The sequence below is a fragment of the Phocoena sinus genome, chromosome X (genome assembly GCF_008692025.1).
Source record: "Phocoena sinus isolate mPhoSin1 chromosome X, mPhoSin1.pri, whole genome shotgun sequence".
Classification (NCBI taxonomy): Eukaryota; Metazoa; Chordata; class Mammalia; order Artiodactyla; family Phocoenidae; genus Phocoena; species Phocoena sinus.
The window spans coordinates 110,321,762-110,344,809 of record NC_045784.1 but is presented as its reverse complement, the minus strand read 5'-3'; the positions used below and the strand labels follow the sequence as shown (position 1 = coordinate 110,344,809).

Sequence of the window (23,048 nt, the reverse complement as noted above, 5' to 3'; positions counted from 1 at the left end):
GCCCCATGAGGCTAGTACTATTATCCCCACTGTACTGATGTGGGAAAGTGAGGCTCAGGGAGGTTAAGCGGCTTGTCCAAAGTGACCCAGCTAGTGAGTGACAGGGCCAAGACTTGAACTCAGGTTGGCCAGAGATCCTAACTGCTAGTCTTCACCTTCCTGCTCTAGAGGAGCCTCCACTTACTGGAAAGGCCCAAGGGCACAGGAAGAGCCCCATTGCCATCTTGGACCAGCCCTCCCCCACCTTCCAAGGGGAGCTAGAGGCTACGGCTCCCTGGGCCTCTGACATCCGAGGCTGGGGTGGGGGTATAGGGTCTCCAGCTGTGAAGACTCAGCCTCATGGACACCAGCCCTTGCTTTGCTGGGCTCAGGGTGCCACTTGGCATCTTCTAGATGTCCGTGGGGCTGGACAGGAGCTTCCAGCAGCCCTGCCTGGATAAGGGACTGCAGGCTTTGCACTGCAGACCTACAGAGGCACTGCTTTCCTCGCCCTCAGGCCCTGGCCTGTAGTCTACATTTCCTCATTGCCCCTCTTCACTGGCCCCTCCCTAAGTCTGGTGATCATTGGAGCCCTTGCACAACTACCTACTTTCAGCCTGTATTCAGCCTACAGATCAAACTGAAGCCCCGTAGCTCTGAGACACCCCCCCACACACACACCCAGGGCAGGGGAGGATTTTAAAACATCATTTTCTCAGTGATTCCTCTTTTTCTGAAATTTTCCTTTCCCCAGCTTGGAGCTAATAGATGGGTATTACCCAGGGGGTTTAAAAGGTTTAGGAATCCCTCTGATAGGCTCCCCTTGGTGTATGTGGATTTTAAGCACTTTGGGTCTTATTCACCCCCACTCCCCATCTTTCCAAAAGCCTCCATCAAAAGGCAGCAGGATCATGACTTTGCTGCTACCGTAAATTGGAGGCTTAGGCCTATTTATTTATTTAGTTTCATTGTTTTCAAATTTTTAAATATTTTTCCTTTTTATAGATATAAAAATAATACTTTTGAAATTCAAATAAGACAAGAATGTATTAAGTGAACACTTCTCTTCCTCGCTCCCCTAATCCCACCCAACCCCTCACAAGATCACTGGTAACCATTTGGTGCAGATTTTTCTGGTCTTTATTCTTGTGTATGTTTCCTTTTCTTAAATAAAAATGGAATCACCCTATAAATAAAGTTTATTACTCACTTTTCCCCCATGATATTGCACAGACTTCTTTTACAAGAACGTTTGTACGTTATTTGTATAATTTTAAAATTTCGATTTAAACAATAAAAAAATCACAAAAGATTTTCCCCGTGTCGTTAAATATTTTTCTACAACGTCATGTTTAATGGTACTGTATGAATGAACCATAAGGTATCTAACTAATTCCCCATTTGCGTTGTTTCCAATTTCTTACACAAAGCTGTCGTGAATATCTTTGTCCATATATTTGTGGCCACTCGTGTGGCTCTTTGTAGGGATGGAATCCTGGGAAGGGAATGGCTGGGTCAGAGGGTGTCAGAGGCACATCACAGGAGTGATAGTTTGCCCTCTGGAAGGCTGGCGGGGCTCTGAAAGCTCGTTGGGCTTCCCACTCAACATCTTCAACCTGTCTGAGCTTGTTTCCTCCTCTGTAAATTGGGAAGATGATGGTACTACCTCAGTGGGAGGGGGATAGCATGAGGATCACAGGAGAGATACATGCAAAGCGCGTGGAGCCCAGCACACATGTCGCTGCTTACGAAATGACAGCAACTATTCAGTACCACTAGGGCGGTGAGGCCATTTGGGCTGCCCGAAGCCACTAAGGGTAGTGGGACAAGTGCAGCTGAGAACAAAGCTCACACTCCAGTTTGCCCTCCCTAGTGCAGTTAATGCCGATGAACCAAAGGAAGCCAGGAGTCTCCAGCCCACCTCCCAGGAGATGGTGTAGCTTCAGTGGGCACACGGTGGGACCCAGGAAGAGATGACCTCAGAGGGAAGGTCCTGCTCACTGCAGATCTCCCTCTCTTGGACAACCCTCGGAGCAGGCCCTTTGTCACAGGGTGCGGGGGGCAGGGTGGGCAATGAATAGTTCTAGGAAGAGGGGAATAGCTACCCCCCACCCTCAGACCCCAGGAAGCTGGTGGCCACGGGAGCCAGTGCTCTGAGGAGGGCTGGTTAGTGGTCAGCAGGGTCAAGGGCACTGAGCATCTTTGGGGAAGGGACAGACGGCCCTGACAGTGGAGAACATTTCGCTGAGTCCAGCTTTGAAGGAGACTGGTCTGTTACACCCGCCCGCCCGCCCAACGCTCTCTCCATAGGAAAGATAACCGGAGACAGTAATTTAGTTCTACCTGTTTATTGCTACCAACCCATCTCCCTTCACCCCCCTCATATTTACACCCAAACCGCTCCCCCAAGATGGCTTCTACCAGAGTTCCTGGGACTAGGTCCAAAAGTGTCCACTAAACAGGCAGTCCAAGGCATGGCGGGCACTGTTTGCCCTCAGGCCAGTTGGGCTCCGGGAAAGGGTTACTCTGGGAATTCTGGGCATAGACTTGGTACTGGGGTCAAGTACCAGGATACTTGACTCTCCCTCCCCTTCTGGAGCTCAAGGTCCATCAAAACCTTTAGCAGAGTAAAGGTGGGATAGTGGACTCCCCAGTATCAAGCTTTGTGCTTTCTTTGCTTGTAAGGACCCACATGAGAGGCCAAGTCTTGCTTCTGAGGGGCTGGTCTGCCCTTGGAAGTCGGGTCGGGCCATCTGCCATTGGCCTTGGGGGAAGTGTCATTTAAGGGGGCTGGGAGTGGAAGGGGAGGGCGCTTGTCTGAGGTGTGGGCATTGTTTTAAGCTGGGGGAGTTGCAGCTTGGCTTGAGTTACGTGGGGAAGTATGGAATGGATGAGCAGGAGATGTTTCATTTGGGAGCCCAAGGCCCCTCCAGCCCCCTTAGTAAGCCCCACTGGTGTCCTGGGCCACACACAGGTAACGGGACAGCAGACGTTTAATATCACAGAGTGTCAGAGTTGGCCCTCAGCAACTATCCGTTCTTATCCTGACCTGTCCTAGACCCAGACTGAGGAAGGCACTCAGTTCAAGTGGCACAGTGATTTAGTGGCTAAACCTGTAAGAGAATTAAGGTGAAGGAAAGTAGGAAAGATACATGTACATGTGGCTTCAAACCTTATTTAGAGAATCTGGATTCACCTGTGATCAATTAAGAGTCCTTTTCGATGACCAGGTTCCCTAGGGTATTGAGATTGACCTGAACCACCGACTCGGCCCCCTTTTCAGGAGCAGCGCGACAGGGGAAGGTGGTGTGGAGGCAAGGAGGGTTTGGAGGCCTTGGTGGTGAGGGGCATGGGCCCGGTGCCCCCTCAGTGCCCCCCGTGCTCTGGCCGCAGCTGGAAGGGCTGTGCTGTCAAGTAGCTGCTGGAGGGAGGCGGCCCGGCTTCGGCGGCTCAGCTTGTCGTGCACTCCAGCCGCGCCTGTAGGGCTCGGCTGGCCTCTGCTGACCTAGGCACCCCTGGGGAGTGGGGCCGGGCTCAGTGCCAGTCCTCCGGCCCGGGGCCACCGCGGAAGGCTGGGTCCAGCCCCGCGGCCTGGGCTGCTCAGGCCCAGCCTCGGCCCACACTGCCGCCTCAAGGTGCCCCGGCCAGGGAGAGGCCGTGTAGCTGCTCCTCGGCACCCGCCAGCTCTGCTTCGTCGCGCCCGCTCTCTGAGCCCTCGAAGCAGCCCGAGTCACGTGGGATGTCCACCTTGGGCTCCGCCACCGTGTGCGCCACTGGCTCCTGGCCGCTCTCGGCGCCCTCTTCCGCCTCCTCGCTGCCGGCTGCCAGGGGCCAGGGAGGGAGAGGAATGTGGGGGTCTTGGCCCTTAGCTGGGAGGGGCTTCAGAAACCCTGGGGGCCCCATGTGGGTGGAGGGACCCTGGGAAGCCCGCTGGAGGCCGTCTCTTCTTCTGGTCACCCACCACCAAGCACCCCTGCCCTTTCTCGGCCCTTCTGGTGGGAGTGGTTTCCAGGCCAGCTCTCCCGCCCAGGAGCTCAAACTTCTTCAGCACTGAGCTAGTAGCCAGGACACCTGCTCTTGAATCGTGGCTCTGTCATTACCCAACGTGAAGGCCTCGAGTCCATGCCGTACCTTCTCCGGCCCCAAGTCTCCCGTTTGATCCCAAAGGGAGTTGAGCCCGATCGTTCCTAAAACCCCTTCTCATCACAAGCTCTGCCGGAGACTGGAATTCAAGTGTGGAAAGTGCCTGCGCACTGCAGAGGGCTGCTGGGGCAGGACCCGGGCAGGCCTCCCCGCCTAACACGCCCAACTCCAGCGCCCACGCCCCCTCCCCCGCTCCTAAGGCCACTCACTGTCGTAGTCCAGCAGCAGCTCAGCAGCCGTGAGCAGCTTGGCCCGATGCTGTGGGTCCATGATATTCAGCTCGTTGAGGTGTGTTTCCCGCAGCTCTTTGAAGTCCTCCAGCGTCTGGTAGCCATTGAGCAGCAGGGTGGACGTGTGCTCCTGTGGGCAGAAGCAGGCCACCAGCGCGGCCGCTTACAAGCCACCCCCACCTACGACCTGTCTCTCCCCGCAGAGCTGACCTGCCCGGGCCCCCAACCCTTGCTCCTAGACACTAGACTAGGTCCCAGCTCAAACCTCAAGGCCGATGCGCTCCAGCAGCTCATGCAGAGTCTTGGGCTTGGGCCTCTTGCCCTTGCTCTGTCGGCGGCTGGGGCGGGCAGGTCCCACAGCCTCCTCGGGCAGCACATCCACGTAGATGAACTTGAAAGAGCCCAGCCTGCCATTGAGCAGGCCCAGCCACGTGCCCACAGGCGGCTTTTCGATGATCTGGATCACATCTCCCTTCTGTGGGAGGAGAGCAGAGCAGAACAGAGCGGGGGCGAGGTGGCCCCTTGGCCTCCTGTACCCTCTACCTGTATGGGGTACAGCCTGCCAGGCTCAGCAGGGGCCTGGATGCCAACCTTACCTGCAGTTTCAGTGAGTCGTGGTCATACGGGCTGGGAGTGAAGTCGGTGTGGACTCGTGCCCGGCCACAGAAGGGCCCTGTGTACTGGGGGGCAGGTGGTTCCTCCCCGAAGCTGCCAGAGCCTGGGCTGGGGCTGCAGAGCTCACTGCCTGCAGGAAATGGGGCAGGGAGGAAGGTCACCTTTGTCCCCGGACAGCTGCGGCAGTGCCCAGCAGGTACCTTCCACGGGGTCTGGCTAGAAATCCCAAGGATACATGCTGGGGAAGAAAACTGAGCTCTAGTAAGTCTCACACTGCAGAAGGGATTCTGACCCAACCCCTCTGCCACCCCGAAGGAGCATAGCTTCCCTCCTGGCGTCCCAGGCATGAAAACAGTTGACCATAGAAGGAGGAATGGCTCACAGATCAAAGACTGGGCAAATTGGGAGGGTCTCTAGAGAACAACTGGGCCAACACCCCAATGAACAGATGAGGAAAACTGAGGCCAGACAGGCCAAGTGACCTGCCCAAGGCCTCTCACCTTATAATTGGCAGCACTGGGTCTGTTAGACTCCAGGCTTCCTGACTCCCACTCCAGTGCTCCTGGAAGCCACCTTCCACCCAGGAAGCCACATCGTGCATCAATATTTTACTTTCTCTACTTAATAAGACTCTGTGTCGAGTTACAACAGCACACGGAAACTCAAGACTTTCTCTCTGGGAAGGGCAGGATGAGGGCCTAAGTGGCTTTCAATGGGGATAGGGAGGTGTCTTTGGAGCCAGAGAAAGATCAGAGAACTTGGAACTAATCCGAAGGGAGAGAACGACAGTGCCTCTGTAGGTCTGCAGTGCAAAGCCTGCAGCCCCTGGTCCAGGCAGGGCTGCTGGAAGCTCCTGTCCAGCCCCACGGACATCTAGAAGATGCCAAGTGGCACCCTGAGCCCAGCAAAGCAAGGGCTGGTGTCCATGAGGCTGAGTCTTCACAGCTGGAGACCCTATTCCCCCACCCGAGCCTCGGACGTCAGAGGCCCAGGGAGCCGTAGCCTCTAGCTCCCCTTGGAAGGTGGGGGGAGGGCTGGTCCAAGAGGGCAATGGGGTTCTTCCTGTACCCTTGGGGCCCTCCAGCAAGTGGGGGCTCCTCTAGGGCAGAACTAAGTTCAAGCCTGGGTCACCTTGGGCAAGTCACTTAACCTCCCTGAGCCTCAGTTTTCACATCAATAAAGTAGGGATAATAATAGTACCGGCCCCACGAGATTGTTGTGAAGATTTAACGTGAAGAGGGCTGGGAAAGGTCCCAGCAGGCTGACAGTAAAGGTTCATTTCTCTTTATCATCCCCTCCCAGACCCCGCCCTTTCCTCCAGACTCAGCAGGTGTGCCCCTCCTCCCCTCCTCACCTGTGGATGCCTGGCGGCTGAGTGCTGGGAGCTGCCTCTCCTCTTGCTCAGAAAAGGCCAGCGCCATCTTCTCAGGGCCGGGGCTGTCCAGGCTGCAGTCCGGAGACGTTGGGGAGGCTGAGCCCTCCTCCAGAGTATCTCCCTGGAGGGGAGGAGAGGCAGCAAGCCCTGAGCAGCCCCGGGTGCAGAGGAAATGAGCCTGGGCTCCAGGGAGAACTGGGGCCTGGCAGGAGCCCCAGCTCTGCCTCTTGCGGGCCGCATGGCGCCCTCTGGGCCCTAGTTTCCTCTTCCGTGAAGTGGGACTGACAGTCCTTGCCCTGCCCACGTCATGGAATGAGGCTCAACGGGGGTGCCGTGTGAATGCACTTTGTCAGCTCGAAGTGCCAACTTACACACAGAAAAGGCCTCAGTGCCAGAACTGAAACTCAGAGCTGTTACTAGGGCGTAGCCAGGCAGACCACGGCGCTGGAGAGTCACTACTTTTGACTGCGCTCCTATGTGCCAGACAGAGGATTTCATTTAATCCTCACTTGAGGATGTGCTCCATCGTCCCAAGCTTACAGATGAGCAGTAATGGAGGAACGCTCCCGAGGCCACGAAGGAGCCCACAGACAAGTCGGCCTGACACTAGGGCTCCTGGGCCTCCCCACACCTCAGTGCGGTGGTAAGTTTCACAGATGACTCAATGGCAATAAAAGCCCTGATCTGTAGAAGTTGCCAACTCCTGTATTGTAAATATTCCCCACCGTGGCCAACAGAGAGCTACCACTCTGGTGTCACTGAATGAGTAGCATCATCGGCTATTTCCACCCCCCAAAGACTGTAGATGCCAGTAACCTCAAGGGCACAGAGGACAGTGGAAGGTAGTACAAGAATTAGGAAATGAGTTTTGAAGACTGACTTTAGTCTTTTTATTTTTAAAATATAGATTTAATTCTAAGTTGGTAGAAGTTAATTTTCAGTAATGGTTGTATCTCACACCTGGCTCACAAAATTCCCGAAAATTTGACCAACTGCTATCCAGAGCTGGCATGAGCCAGTTAGCACACTGCTGCCAGGGCACCTCCTCCAAGAACCAGGAGCAAACCAGACCCGCTGTGTCACTTTAGCAACTTGGACGCGCCTCCCCCACAGCTGTGTATTCTGCCCTCCCTCCCTGGGCCAAAGCCAGCCTTCTCGATTTTCTTTCATAGGGCCTCTTTGAATCAAGCCTTCCCAATCACAGGGGCTGGTTCCAAGCAAAAGTTTGCGGTGGATGAATTTGCGCTATGTGATCTCATCTCCTCAGACCTGCCTACCTAGGAAGCTTCTGTTACCCAGAACTTCATCCCTCCTCAGACCCCACTACTGCTCCCTCAGGACCATACCTTCCTGCCATGTCCATAGCTGAGGGAGCTCCCTTCCCAAGGTGACCTTCCTGCTTGTACGGGGCCAGGCATCGTTACCTGAGCGTGGCTGTCACAGTGGCCGTGCTCAAACCCTACCAGAGCGGTGCCTGTCCTCCCTGTCCCCCCTCCCATGGGTCCCAGGCCTCACCATCTCCTCCGACAGGGCCTTCACCATCATCTTGCCCATCTTCCTGTTCATGGTTCGGGAAATCACGGCCCTCCACTTCTTCCCCAGCTTTTTGCTGCTCTTTCCAGCATCCTCTGGGGGCGGAACACCTGAGTCATCTTCTGGAATCTGTGACAATAAATGTGCAAGTCCAGGAACCCTGGTGACCATGTCTGGGTCCACGACTTGGGAGCAGAAGGCGGCTTTTAGGTCCTGGCAGATGCTGGAGGGGTGGGAAGGAGAGCTCTCCATCCTTTCCCTTTTAGCCCCAGACCTGTCCTAGGCCCTATTCATTTGTATTTAAATTGACAATTAATTTGCAATCGAAAAGAATGCAGGTGAGGTTTTAGGGCCCAGAATTTTGCTGGGTGAGAGATGTGGGCCCATTGTATTTAAAAAGACTTTGCCTCAACAATCCTAAAAGGGTCTTCCCCCCACCTCCCCACCATTACCCCACCCGGGGCCAGCAACCAGACCCCCCAAGGAGGCTCTGAAACTCACATTATCATCCAGATTAAATTCCTTCTCGCTCACCACTGGGGAGCTGGGTTTGGATTTGGCAAAATCTTTGAAGCTGCTGGAGCGCTGAAGCGAGAGCTGGAAGAAGCAGAGGTGTTGCCATCAGTGGCACTAAAAGTGGTGGCCGAGTAAGGAGCAAAAAGCTGTCCCCGCCCCCAACACACCGCATGTACCCCAGGGCTGGACAGGGCCACGGGGCTGAGGAGGTGAAGCTACAAGACGTCCTGCTGGCTACCGGGCTTCATCCTGTTCTTTAGCTGTGAGCGGCCCCTAAAGCAGGCCGCAGAGCAAGTTCCTCGCCTCAGGAAGCCTCCACCCCGGTCAGGCCTCAGACTAAGCCCGGCTTTCCACCAGTACCTGAAGTCTGGTCCCCAGAACCCTGTGGTGAAAGACTAAATGAGTCTGAGTAAACGCGTATCTCCTACTGGAGACATATCTCAGCACCTTTATTTATATAACAGGGCAAACCCTCCCAAACCCCGCAGCCTGGCCTCCAGACTCTGTCTTCCCCAAGCATGGTTTCCTGTGACGGTGATCGGGCCAACACACTGGGGCCTCCAGGCTGATGCATCTGTGTCCCAAGAAGAGGAAGACAATCCCCCCAGGGGCCAGTAAGACCTGGCATTACGCGTTCTGGAAAGCCACAGGACAGACTGATTCAGAGAAGGTTTCCCCGCAGATTTGAGACACAAATGATTGGGTTGAATATAGTAAAAGAAAGCTGCCATTTTCTCTGTCTTCATCTCTGCTTTTAACTTACCCGCTAATGCGACGAGCTGGCTACACTAGACGTGTGCCAGTGTTCACAGACTTGTAGGCCCCACCTATTGTTTGTGCTGTGAATGAAAAATGCTGCCGGCCATATCAGCAAACAAAGGATGCTGCGGCCAGCAAGCCATCGACCACTACCGCTGCCCTGATGGTGAGCCCCGAGGGAACTCAGGATGGAGACAAACGGGCTGCCCTCTGTGAAGCCCCCAGTGGTGCACCCTGAGGAGACACAGGGTGGGAAAGATAGTAGCCCTTATCTTTGCATAGCAAAGGAATGATTTCAATAAGCCCCGACTCTTGCATCTTCCCATACACAGAAAAGCGCTAAATTCAACTACTTGGGATATCTGGTTTCCTTGAACTAACAGTAATCTTTTGATGTTCCCACTACCTGGTCTTTGCTGCAAAAACCCCTGTATCTCCTGGCTTCTCCCTTACCTCTAGGGAGCAGTCCCTCAGAGCTCTCTGAGAGGCTGCCTCCGGGGCTTGAAGTCCTCAGAAAGTCTGCCGAATAAAGCATAATTCTCACCTTTTAGGTTATGCATTTTTTTTCAGTCGACAGTGCTGACAAGCCTGTTTTCAGGAAATGAGCTTTTCTTAACTGTACGTGCCACGCACATGGCAGAATAGCAGGAGAAACCCGGGCCAGGTGAGGAGGGCCGACTTTAGACACAAGAGGTGGAGGCTGAGCCCGAATCAAGATCAACAGTCAAGACCAGAGATACACACAGGAACCAGAGTTCACAGATGGCCAGAGAGATAGAGCGGTCGGCGGCAGACACCAGAGATAAGGGCTTGAGGAACCGAAGCCCCAAACCTGCTCAAAGCTGAAAGTTTCACATCCTCTTTCCTACAAAAGGGGGGTCCAGTGACAATCCCCCAGGGCAGGGGCAGTGTCACCTGCCCCCTCAGCATACACACAACTGGCCCCAGCTCCTGGGGACTGCAACGGAACACTTCAGTTCTCTTGGTGGGTCTTGACCAAAAGCAAGTCAGCAGTCAGGGACAGCGGCCACAGCTTCCTAGAGGTCACAGCAAGCTAGATGACCAGAAACTATGTCAGTGGTCAGGCCAAGCAGACACCACCACCATGAGGCCTCCTGGGTGAGGCACTTGCAGCCTCAGGGAGAAAGCCTCTTCTGCAGGATGCTGGGGAGCTGGGAAAGGGGGCTGAGGGGTTACAGGGAGGGGAAAGCATGGCGGTGGGGTGACCGCTCCTGTTCCCTGCATCTCCTCCATCCTCCTTCCCTGGTTTTCCCTGCCCGCTATTCTTTCCTCTTTTTCTTCCTTGCTTTTCCCCTTCTCTCCTCCACCTTCCATTCATTTCCTCCTCTTGTATGGCTAAGATGCAGCTGCCTGGATAACTTCCTCCTTTTATTGCCTGGAAAAGAGGGAACAGAGAGAGGATGGGCACCAGGCTGGCCTGGGCCCAAGGAGGGAAGGCTGGGGTGCTATTTTTAGGCCGATGGGGCCTATTGTGGCCTCCCCTCCACCCGTCCCAATCCCAGGAGTCGCCCCTGAAGCCCCAGGGACCAGTGATCCTGGAAAGCCAGCAGGAGGGCAGGCGTGGGGCTGGAAGTGGGCTTTGCTGAGGAAGAGTAGACTCACCGCCAGGCTGCCCTCTAATTGCAGTTCTTGCCTTTTTCTGTCATTAAGCTCAGTCGGGGTTGGGGGGTGGCTGGGAAAGTGAATTTTGGCTCCTGAGACCTTGTGTCGGGGCCCCTCTGTCCCAGCTTTAGCTCAAAATGGGAGAAAACCACCTAAAAGGGCCATGTGGGTGGTGCCGGGAAGTGGGCCTGGCAGGCCATTCCTCAGCCCAGGGCCGGGGAAGGAACTAGACAAGTTCTTTGGGTGACTAAGGGTGAGGGCCGTTTGCCCTGGGGGGCCTCTTGCCCCGCCCACCTCTAAACTCAGGGGCGGCCTCAAATATCCTGAATGCCTTTCGGTGAACCTGAAGTGACCCCCCCCACCCAGCCAGGTGTGAGTGGACATCCTTGGGCCCTTTTGGATTTTCTGCCTGGCCTCCCTTTAGGGTGAGACCTTCCTGGGGGTCCTGGGTGGGAGGTAGTACCGTACACGTCGGCCACTTTTTCATGTCTAAGGGGAGTATATGGGCCTCTTGGAAAGAACTACTTTTTTGGCGTCACACATTGCTGAGTTCAACTCTGGGATGTGTGGCCTTCGGTGAGTTATTTGACCTCCCCGAACATCAGTCTCTTTACCTGGTGTCGGCTAGCGAGAGTTCACATCTTGCTTCTGCCATTGACCAGCTGTGTAAAGCTGGGTCAATTCCTCGACTTCTCTGGGCTTCCGTTTCCTCATGGGTGAAATGAAGACCGGAGCACACACCTCACTGGGTTGTTGTGCGGATGACAGGGGTGAGCATGGGACGCAGCAGCCCCGCGAGGCACGTTCAGGAAGGCTTACTTAGCCTTTCCAACAGCCCACCTCCAGGCTCTTAGCCCTTGCGTTCCCCACCTGGAACACTCTGCCCTTCTCTGTGTCAACCATAGTTTTTCCCATCCTTCAGAATCCAGTTTAACTGGAAACAACTCAAATGCTCATCAGCTGTAGAGTGGATTTGTGAATTGTGGCCGAGTCCCATGAGGGAAGAGCACATGGCAATGAGCTTCGTGCAACTCTCCCCAACAATACGGTGACTCTCACGGCTACACCGTTGGGCAGAAGGGACCCACCACCACAGTATATCATATGGTTCCCCGTACAGAAAGTTCAAAACCCGACAAAACTAATCCATGGAAGTCAGAAGAGTGGTGGCCTTTGGGCAGGGGCATGAGGGAAGCTTCTAGAGTGTTGGAAGTGTTCTGTTTGATCTGGGCGCTGCCTACATGGGGATGTTCACTTAATGGAACTCCACTGAGTGCTACATTTATGATTTATGCACTTTTTCTACGGATATTATACTTCAATAAAAAAGGTTTTTCAAATCCGGTTTTAAAGGCACTGCCCCCTGCAGGAAGCCTTCCCTGATCACCCCCTCAGAGCCTCACCCTGCCCCCACTGGCATCTTCTTCCCCTGCTTCCTAAGACCGAGCGCCCTCTGGGCTCTGGGCACAGGCCTGTGCATGTGTGGGAATCCAGTAACGAGGGGTCAAACACCGCCCCTGCGCCCGGTGCCCTGCCAAGCACTTTGTGTGTGTCCGCTCACTTCAGCTTCACTGCAGCCCTGTCTTTACATCGCACTTCCCATCTGGGCACACAGAATCGGAGAAATGAAGCATCCTAGGTGAAGTGGCACAGCTGACAGTGGGAGGAACAGGGCTTTGAACCCGTGTCTGTGACTCTGGAAGCCCGTGCTTGTTCCTGTGCTCAGAGCTCAAGAAGTTGCCCCCTAGTATAGAAGTGGATTAAGGGCAATGGCGACTGCAAGCGTTGTTTGGAGGAAGCTACCAGGAGAGCAGGTGGGGGCATGGAGGAAGAAGGGCTCCGGAGGGCTTCGTGGAGAAGGAGGCACATTTGAGCTGGGCTGTAGCAGGGGAGCCAGGATTTCTCCAGGCGGAGTTGAGAAGGGTTTGTCAAGAGTGAGAGTTAGGGATGTTCCAAGCGTGGCGATGGAATGGTGGGTACGCCAGTGCTTGGGGTGGGCAGCGGAGCATAAAAGGCCACAGAAGGCCCTTGCCAGCCATGGCATCAGCCTGTGGGCAATGAGGAGCCACTGGAAATATGAATTGCATGCTGGTGTGGAGGGGGATGCCAGATGTGTGCTGTAGGAAGGGAGCCTGGGGGAAGTAGTGTGCTGGGATTGGGGAACAGAGGAGCAGGGAGAGACTGGAAGGACGGGACAGCTGCACACTCGAATGGGAGCCTTGATTCCTCTCCATTTCTCCTGGCGAGAGGTCTGGGATGTAGCGAAAAGTAGGGGTGTGATGGGGTAGGACCATCCTTAGGGGAGGTAGGTCCCAGGACAAACCCCTGTCGACCACCTACACTCCAACAGACCAAAGAGAGTGCAGAGAGACACTTGATGGAGGCAAAAGTCTCCAAAAGGCAGCCAAGGGGTATTGCTCCCCCCATCCCGGGTGTCTCCCGAATCCTTCATGATGCATAGCAGGTGACACATCCTGACCCCACCATCCTAGAGGGCCTGTTCCCGACTCTGCTCTGCTGCTTTGAAGGTCACTCATCCCGTGGCCATCTGGGCCTGACCTGCAGAGCTCTCCTGCTGATAGGCTGAGTCTTTTATGCTCATCAGACTCTTCCAGTGCTTTTGAGATCAGCAGGGAGACAAGAGAGTAGAGGGAGAAGGGGTCAAGACCCTGGACACTGACAAATCTTGGCTTAGATCCCTGCTCTGCAGTTTACTAGCTGTGTGACCTCGGGTAAGTCACTTCGCCTCCCTGAGCCTCAGGCATAAAATGAAGACAATGCCTGCCCCTACTTCACAAGGTTGTCGTGAAGAGCCAACGGGCTAAGGGATGGGTGGAGTGCACAGCACAGCACCTGGCACCTGCTGAGCTGTTAGGTGTTGTTTTCTCCACTTCAGGGCTGGGACCGAAGCTCGGTCCTTGCAGCGGGTTCCCCACCCCCACCCACGCCTGTAGCGTACACCCTCTCGTGGACACATGTACACATGTGACACAGTGCACTCACACGTATTGTTCCAGGCAATCCACACACCCTCCTGAGGTGGGCAGATCAGGAACTATCTCCCTTTTCTGAGGTGACGAAACTTAGGCCCAAGAAAGGTCAGTGAACTGTCCAGGGTCCTACAGCTGGAACCTGGTAGATTCCAACTCTGCTTTCTTATCCCCTGCCCAGCACATTCTCCACTTGGTAGGCCCGAAAGGAGGAGAGGGACAGGAAAGGGAGGCCTCTCTTGCCTTTGTGCTTTCCCTCCACCACGTCACCTTGGCCTCTGAGGGAAAGGGACTTGCCCAAGTCACAGTGCTGGAGCCATGCCGCTGCCTCCGGGCCTGGGGAAGATGCTGTCTCCACCTTCTGGAAAGTTGGCTTTTCTAAGGGCACTTCCATGGGATGGGCCTTGGAGAGTGGCTCTGGAGGCTGGCCCAGGCTTTGCAGGGGCGAGGTAGGCTTTGCCTGGACGATGCTGCCCTAGAGGACATGGTCCTCAGAGTGCCCCAATGGCCTTGACTCTCCGGGGAGAGGCCTGTGGGAAATCCCAGAGGCCCAGTCACCAAATACAGAATCTGGATAATGGAAGTGGGGAAAGAAGACGGGATTTCTGGGTGCCAGCATTGCAGTGTTAGCTCTTTCTCAGACTCTTTCCTCCAGCTCAGCTCCCCTGTGGTTTGGGGCCCAGCAGTGTGTAGGGCAGTCTCTGCTTCCCACCCCCATCAGCCGGACAGCAAGGGGAAGTGGACCCACTCGCTGAGGAGTGACAGCCAGTGGTAAGTCTGCCGGGGGCTGGCGCTGTGTGGGGCTTGGACAGGGGTGACAGAGCCTGTGTGAAGAATCATGAATCTCTTTCCCACCCGCCCACCTCCACTGCAACCTTAGAGAAGCAGTTGGAGTGGGGAGAGTACAGCTGGAAGTGGCAGCCACCCCAGGACCTGAGATGGGGCAGGATGTACACCCCAGTGCCCTGATGCTCGGCTTCTCAGCTGGTTCAGTCTCCGTCTGGAAGCTACTCCCCTGACAAAGGGGCTCCCCCATGGAGCACATGAGCTGGGCTCCAGGGGAAACCAGTGGGGCGCAGTGAGGGCCTGGAGGCCCTGGACCTCGGCCTGTGGCTACGCCTGGCCTCTTGGACCTGGTTCAGGCCTGCTTTGGGATGGTCCTAGGCTCCTGCTGGATGTGCGGGGATGTACTTGCTGATTGCCCGGGAGGATGTGACGATCGAGTCAAAAAATTAAGTCTAGAAATCCTCAGATCCAACTAGAGAAACCTAAATGCGGCAGAGCCTTCAAGGAATCTTCTAGTCTGGCCTCAAGACTCCAGGAAGATGAGCACCTCAGTTGCCTGTGGCAGCTGCTTTCCTTCCTGGCCTTTAAAATGCCCCCCGACAGAATTTTTTCCTCCTCAGCCCTCCCTCCTACTCATCGTCTCAGCACCTTCATTTCTCATTCTTCACAAATAATTTCTCTCCACCTGGGAAGAACCTGTATGCCCCCAGCATCCCACTGCAGGTTTGGAGGCCCTTTCCTTAAATCTGGAAATCACGCTGGGCCCCATCTTCAGGTGGGCCCCCTCTCCTTTGGGCCCCGGGATCTACAACAGAGCTGAACCACGTGAGCAGAGCCTGGGCTCTGGCCAAAGGGCGGGGGCCCTGGGAGCATCATGGCTCCTGGCTGGGTGGCCCAGCGGAGCCCTTTGAGTGAGATGGCTCCCGGTGGCGGGACCGGTGTAGGGAACAGAGAATTAAGTACGGCCTTAGGGTTCAACTTGAGAATTGTATTTTATACTTCTCGAATTCTAGTCTAGGATTCTAGTCCCCAATTTTAAGTCTCTATCTTATCATCGTAGGGTTGAATCCTACAACTTTTAGACTTCTAAGAGTGCATTCTGTAACTCCGTTTCTCTAGAATTTGGGAAGTCTCTTCTGTACTTCTGTTACTCTAGTTACCTTTGGGCCCACATTCCATGCCCTTGGGAGTATGGCCCTCACCTACAGACTCAACAGAAGGCCTTCGGCTCTTCCCACTTCCGTGAGTCCCGGAGAGGCTGGGTTGAGAGAGGGAAGGAAGCAGTGAGCGCCCAAAGATGCTCCTCACCTTTTTCTTCTGAGTGGGCTCCTTCTCGCTGGCGTTGGAGGGCTTACGGCGCAACATGGTCCTCTACCCTGGTGATGCTCCGCCCCTGCGCTCGTAGGTATTGAGATGCGGAGGCCTCTTGCTCAGCCTCGCCGGCACCGTCCAGGGGGCACGGCATGGACTGAGCCTCCGGCTGCCACTCTGACTGCTGCACTGGCAGCTTGGGGGTGCAGGCCATGGACACCCGGCGGCAGCAGCATACAGGAAGCCCCGTCACGTGACCTGCTCTTACAGCAATCGCAGCCCCTGCCGGCCCCTAGGGAGGAAGGAAGTCCCAGCTTCAGTCTCCAGAGATTCTGATGCAGACGGCTCTTGGGTTGAACAAGCAGAGAAAAGTCCCTACCCTGCCATCTCATGGCAACCATTGCCAGTCCTTCAGCCAGTCAACCTGACATACGGCCTACTCAAGCCCTTTATCTCACTGACCAGAGTCCTGAAACCGGAAGTGGGACCATCTCCCTGCCTGTGGGGCCAATGCTCCCAGTCACCTTGCATCGCCAAGGTCATCACTGCTATCAGTCCCTCTCCTATCACCCCATTGCCATCACTCCTATCTATAGCCATCAGCCCTGAAGTCGTCTCCACTGCTACTGGCACACCTACAGCCACTACTGCTAGAAAAACCATCCCTACAGCCATCACCCCTATAGTTGTCATCACTGCTGCTATCACTGTCACAACCATCATCCTCTCGGCTGTTATCCTTACGGACATTACAGCCAGTCACTCCCATGACACTCTTACCCCACGACCATCATCCCTACAGCCATCACCCCTACAACCATCACCACACCCCTGCAGCCAACACCTTTCAGCTATCATCCCTGCAGTCATTCCCACTGCCATTAGCACCACTATAGCCATCACTGCTAAAACAACCACCCCTGTAGTCAACACCCTTCGGCCATCTGTCTCTATCTGCCTCACCACTGCCACTATCACCAGTACGGTGATCATCCTCATAGCTATCACCCTTACAGACACTATCACTATAGCCAGTCATGCCCACTGATGCCCTCACCCCTACAACCATAACTCCCAGAGCCATCTCTCCTCCGCCATCACCCTGCAGCAGTCATCTCCACTGTCACCGGCACACCTGCAGCCATTCTCACCAGAGCAGTCACACCTAGAGTCAACATCCCTTGGCCATCACCACTTATATTTATCACCACCACAGCCATCAACATGAATAAAAAAGCAATTGCAAGCAACTCCACACCACCAGCAAATGTCCCTTTCAGCAGGCATTTCTCGAATGTCTATGTGCTAAGTTTAGAATGTTCGCTTTGTGGGTTATCTGTGGCAGATATTTTAATAACCTTAATTACTTTTCCTTATTACAAAAGCAATTCATATGCATCATAGACAATTTAGAAAACAAGGATAAACAAAAAGAAAATTCAAAAATTCTCCGAAATTATCTTCCATACTATTTGCATGAATATTTTTCTGTTTTTGAGCATTTAACCTCTTTCTCTCTCCGTGTGCGTGTGTGTGCGTATGTGTGTGTGTGTGTGTGTGTGTGTCTCCCTCTCTCTCTTTCTGTCTCTGTCTCTCTCTCTGCAGCATGATTTGCACAGAGAGCAGATCAGTGGTTTGGGGGATGGGGAGGGGAGGGAGAGATCAGGAGGGGCACAAGGACCCTTTTGGGGGTGATGGATAGTTCACAGTCTTGGTTGTGGTGATGGTTTCATTGGTGTATACATATGTAAAAACGCAAATCATATACTTTTAAAATGTGCAGCTTATTGTAGTTAAATTATACCTAAATAAAGCTGTTTTTAAATTTTTAAAAATTAAAGTCCCACTTCACACACTGCATCTGCTTGTCAAACTGAGCACAGGCTCAAGATTTTCTCCTGCCATGGAATGTTCTTCTACGACGTGATTTGTAATGGCCGCAGAGCAGCCCATTGTACGAATGCATCACGATTATTTCACCAGGCCCCTACAGATGAACTTACGTTGCCTTGATATTTTTACTCTTAATTGTACATCCTTAAAGTAAATATTCGTGTATAGCCACGAATTTTTCCTTAGGATAGATTTCCAGAAGGGGAATCCTTGGGTTAAAAGAAAGGTGTGCATCTTTTTAAGGCTTTCCATTCTGGGACGCTTGTGAAATCTGAGGCTGTTCCCAAGATGTTCTGGCGACTTCCTCGCCCCTACTCTCCAGCCTGCTTTACGCCTTCCCAGCAGCCATCCGTGGGGATGAGCTCAGGAAAGACGAGGTCCTTCTCCCCCAAGCTGAAACCATACTTCTTTGGCTGCGTCCTACTCAGCCTGCCGGGTAGACTCGCGAAAAGACCACGGTCTCCCGTCCCCTCCCCCCACGCCGGGCCTGCGCTTTCCAGACTGAAAGTCCCTCCCCTGCTGCCCCAGGCGCGGGCGCGGGAACGGCTGAGGCTGCGCGGCGTGGTGTCGGGGACCCGGCGGGCCTTGGGTGGCGGGCGCGATCGGGGGCGCCGGGTGGGGGACGCGGCTGCAGGGCTCGGGGCTCCTGGGGGTCCGGCGGCCGGTGCGGCCGGCGAGGGAGACTTCAGGCAGAACCTTACCGGCCTGCGCCGCGACGGCGCGTCCCGGCCCCGCGCAGGATGTGCCGGCTTCCTGTTTGCTCAGTCCCGGCAGCGAGCCGAGCTCACACACTAACCGCAGAGCCTTCAAAGGCAGCCAGCCACCTAACCCCAGCGCTGGGCGGCCCCGACCGCCTCGCCGAGGCCTGGGAAAAGGCGGCGGGGTGGGGGCGGGGTGTGGGGCACCTCGAGAGAAGTACAGAGAGGCGACCAGCCCCCGGGACAGAAGGGAGCGGTTGTTTTCAGCCTTTCCCTTCTGGCTTCTTTTCAGATCTGTCGCTTCTGGTAAGAAGTCTCCACTCCGGGGGTCCTGGGCTCCCTCATCCGGACTTGCCTTCCCGGAATTTTCTCTCCCAGCAGATTGCCTTGGCCCCAGTTCCGTTAGGTCAGGCCCCAGCTGGCTAATGGGCCCTAAACACTTTTTTAATAGGTTTCCCTTCCAGGCAACACATTTGCATTTTATAGGTTCTGATCCAGGTACATAAAGCCCTTAACTAAAGAAGCGATCCGGGTCAGTAGTTCAGTGAACAAGGCCACCTCAAACTTGATAATGGGCTGGCAAACAGGACACAGGAGCTAGCTCTGGGTCCTTGTGTCAGGTACTCAGAGGAGATGCAAGATAAATAGCTGTCAAGGTCCCTTGCACCTGGGAGCTTACATCCTAGGTGGGGCGGCAAGCTTACATTGCCCAGCACTTGTTCTTTGACAAGCACTGCATCAGGCACTTCTAAAACGTTATTTAATCCCGGCACAGCCTCCCCACCCCACCCGGGTAAGTAGTTTAAATTGGGATTATTATGGCAAAGATGTGTCTAGTATAAACATGGGGCAGGAGAGCCTTGACTTAACGGCAATATTGCGTGTGTGTGTGTGTGTGTGTGTGTGTGTGTGTGTGTGTGTGTGTGTGTGTGGTGGGGTAGGGAGGTGTTCCACCAATAGTGAGACTCGTCTGAACCTTCAGAGGGTGGATACCGGGCTTCCAGAGATACAAAGGTCATTGTAGGCATTCACATAGAGCAGCCCCCAACCTGCACCTCCCTGCAAGAGATTCTAATTTGGTAGACGATCATGAGTGGAATATTTGGGCAGATGGGACCCAGACATGTATGAAAGCATCCCTCACTCTGCGAATGGGTACAATCCTGCGTTGAGAGAGTAAGAGTTCGGATAAGCGATATCTACGTTTGGAAAACTTCCTGAATAATTCTTATTCTCACCTCCCCCTGCCACCCACACATAACCAGTCGAAAGTAAGAGCACTAAGTGGCAGGCGGTGGGCTTTACAACAACCCATGAAGCAGGCACTGCTGTCACCCTCATTTTCCAGGGAGGAAGCCAAGAATCAGAGGGGTTCAGCAAACTGTGTAAGACCACACAGCTAGGAAGTGATGGGAGCTGTTTTGAGCACAGGCTTGGTCTAGGTTCAGGGCCCGTGCTATTAACCACTAGGCTCGAGTGCCTCTGATGCAGAGTTCCTGAACAAGGACGTGAGAGAATCGACACCCTACGCTGATTGGGGTGCCACAGGGCTACCTTGAAGCAGAGAGGAGTGAAGAGGATGGGGAGAGCATCTGGAAGCGGCATCATATACACAACAGATGGAGAGTTAGGGTTGATCAAGTGGGGGCGATCTGTAGGGGAGCCCTTGTCAGCCTGGGGAGTACTCAACATCTGTACTATCTGGCTTAGAGGGTTGGCGTTGGGAAGCAAGTTGACTTCAAACAGCTGTCGTGTAGAGGAGGGGGATGTATTCTGGGTGGCCAGGAATGACGGGGAAGAGGTAAATGGAGTTTGGGTTCATTTCAAGAGAGACATTTTTGATATTCAGATGGTACTAGCTCAGCCCTGGTAAATAGTGATCTCCCCGTCTCTAGAAATGTTCAAACAGAGACCACATAGTCCCTTGGAAATACCTGGGCATTTCCAAGGTGAAGTCCATCGTGGTAGCCTGAGCCCTTATCAGACTTCATGGTGGTCATTTTAGGCAGGGAGGGCAAGGAGAGCAGAAGTGCAGGTGGGAGGAGGGCAGAGGAGAGCAAGGGGCCTGGGCAGGAGGCAGCCATTCCCACGCACACAGACAGTACACATGAGCTGGCAGCTCTGGGAACGCTAGGGAGTCCCCGGCAGCAGGGGCTCATGGAGGGAAAGACAGTCATCTCTGAATCTCTGAATTCATGATAAGGTCTTGGTTTAAAAACAAATAAAAACAAACACCTGCAGGCAGCTGTGGCAATTAGCATCAGAAGAGGAGGCTGGGCTTTGGTGCTTGATTAAAAACACACTCGGGACTCACCGGAGGGCCTTTCTATGGGAGACTGGGAGGGACTGGAGACAGCTGTCTAGGGCTGTAGGAGAGGAGGAGCAGGATAACATCTCCAATAAATGGAGTAAGATAGAACTGGATTCAAATTCATCGCCATACATCACCTACTGACTGCATGACCTTGGGCAAGTGACTTTGGGCAATGAGCTCTAGATAATGACAATGATAATGTGGGCCTTGCTTCGGGGGGAGGGGAGGAGTGGTGTGTGTGTGTGTGTGTGTGTGTGTGTGTGTGTGTGTGTGTGTAAGTGTAACCAGCATTACCCAGATGGCACGTATGGAGAGAGTGCTCTTGGTCCGGGGCCCAGTGCATGGAAAGTTTGGTCCCCCGTGGGGGACTCCACTGATGTTCACTCCAGCCTCCAGTCCTGCCCTGGCATCTGCTTCTACATCTCATCTGGGCCCCAGCTGAATCTCTGCTCCGTGACCTGGTGGCCCATATCCTGTGTGTCTCCACCTTATCAGGGGCAGGGTCCCTCAGCCCAAGCTATTCTAGAACACAGGAGGTGTGACAAGCAAGAGGGCCTAGGACTACGCGGGACCACTGGGAGGGAAATTAGCATTTCAGCTTCAGGGTCTTGCCGTGGACCACTGGGGCTTTCTCACCCTCCCAGCCTACCTCACTTGAGCTGCTTGCTCAGTTCCTGTTTCACAAAGAAACTAGGAAGTGAGGAGATGGGCCAGCCTTAGGGCAAGGGTGGGCTGGGCAAGGCTGGCGCTGGGGAGTGCCTCCCACTCCCAGCTGAGAGAACCCTGGAGGACAGAGATGGACAGAGAGGAAACAGTTGCTCTTGACTCTTTCATATTCCTATTTTTTGGCACCAAGAGTGCCCACCCACTGAGGAAGTGCCCAGTGAGTTGGTAAAATTCACTGCTGACGTGGTTTAGCTGGTGAAGAGTAGCGAGCCCCGCCCCTTCTGTGGTCCTAGCCCGTGAACAGCTGGAGCAGCTGGTGGGCAAATGAGAGAGAACTGACAGTTATCATTTTTTTTTTTTTTTGCGGTACGCGGGCCTCTCACTGTTGCGGCCTCTCCCGTTGCGGAGCACAGGCTCCGGATGCGCAGGCTCAGCGGCCATGGCTCATGGGCCCAGCCACTCCGCGGCATGTAGGATCCTCCCGGACCGGGGCATGAACCCGTGTCCCCTGCATCAGCAGGCGGACTCTCAACCACTGCGCCACCAGGGAAGCCCTGAGAGTTATCATTTTGAAAGTGAACCATTTAGACTCTTTGTGTACGTATGCAGGTATGTATGTATGTGTCATCTTACCCACGCTCTTTCCTATTCCAAAAAGGATTAAAAGGGTCAAAAGTGTGGCTCAATCCCGTCATCACCACTGCTGTCACAGCTGTGTGACATCAAACTGGTCTCCATGGGCCTCACTTTGCTCATCAGCGCCAGTAAGGGAGTGACAGAGGCGCACACTGAGAGGCACAGGGGAGCCAGCACACAGCTGAGTCAGGAATGCTGGGGACTTCATCCCAGCTCCTGGGCAAAGGGCAGTGTCACCTTGGGCAAGTCCCTTCCTTTCTCTGGGCTGCTGTTGCAGTTTCCCCGTCTGGACACTGAAGGGACCAAACCTGGTTTTTGTTTGTTTATTTGGTCCTGGAGCTCCTAGTCAGGACGGCCTATGGCATTTGTGGGGCCCGGTGCAAAATGAAAGTGTGGGAGCCCTTGTTAAAAAAATTCTTAAAGATCTCAAGATGGTGACAGCAGAGCATCACATCAAGAGTGGGGCCCTTCTAAGTACAAGGCCTTGCACGACTGCACAGGTCAGTCACCCAGGAGGTGGCCCTGCAATTGCTTCCAGTACAACTTTATGGGAAGCCCATCCAGCTGCTTATTTTTTTTAACTGAAGTATAGTTGATTGACAACATTGCATCATTTTCAGGTGTACTGGGGCTCTGCTTTGCCTTGTGGCATTTCTGAGGAGCCTTGAGCTCTGGGAAGCATAGCTGGGAAAACAGATTAATTACTTGCTCAAAAGCCTGTCTGGTTTTGACAATTTGTATGTAAAATTTTGGTCCCAAACGTTTTCCTTACCTCCCTCCAAAGGTGGGCAGGTAATAGCATTTTCATCTCTTGTCTGTGCGGCTTCCTGGCTTACAGAGCGCTATCATCACATCTGGATCTTACGGGCTTCTCACCTCATGAGGAAGGCGGTCCAGGTAGTTTACAGAAGGGATAACTGAACACCAGAGAGGTGCAGTGACTTGAGCAAGGCCACACAGCTGGTACAAGGACCCTAGAAT

At 54.2% G+C, this 23,048-nt stretch overlaps 1 protein-coding gene across 1 annotated transcript; it reads right to left on the bottom strand.

Moving 5' to 3' along the window:
* Nucleotides 1–2,311: 2,311 nt before the first annotated feature.
* Nucleotides 2,312–16,099, bottom strand: SASH3 (SAM and SH3 domain containing 3). The gene is made up of 8 exons (XM_032619830.1): nucleotides 15,858–16,099; nucleotides 8,377–8,472; nucleotides 7,858–8,004; nucleotides 6,322–6,463; nucleotides 4,949–5,097; nucleotides 4,618–4,827; nucleotides 4,332–4,482; nucleotides 2,312–3,800 (listed from the first exon to the last, which is right to left on the bottom strand). The coding sequence occupies exons 1-8, from the start codon at nucleotides 15,912–15,914 to the stop codon at nucleotides 3,610–3,612; spliced, it is 1,143 nt and encodes a 380-aa protein (XP_032475721.1). The 5' UTR covers nucleotides 15,915–16,099; the 3' UTR covers nucleotides 2,312–3,609.
* Nucleotides 16,100–23,048: the final 6,949 nt, after the last annotated feature.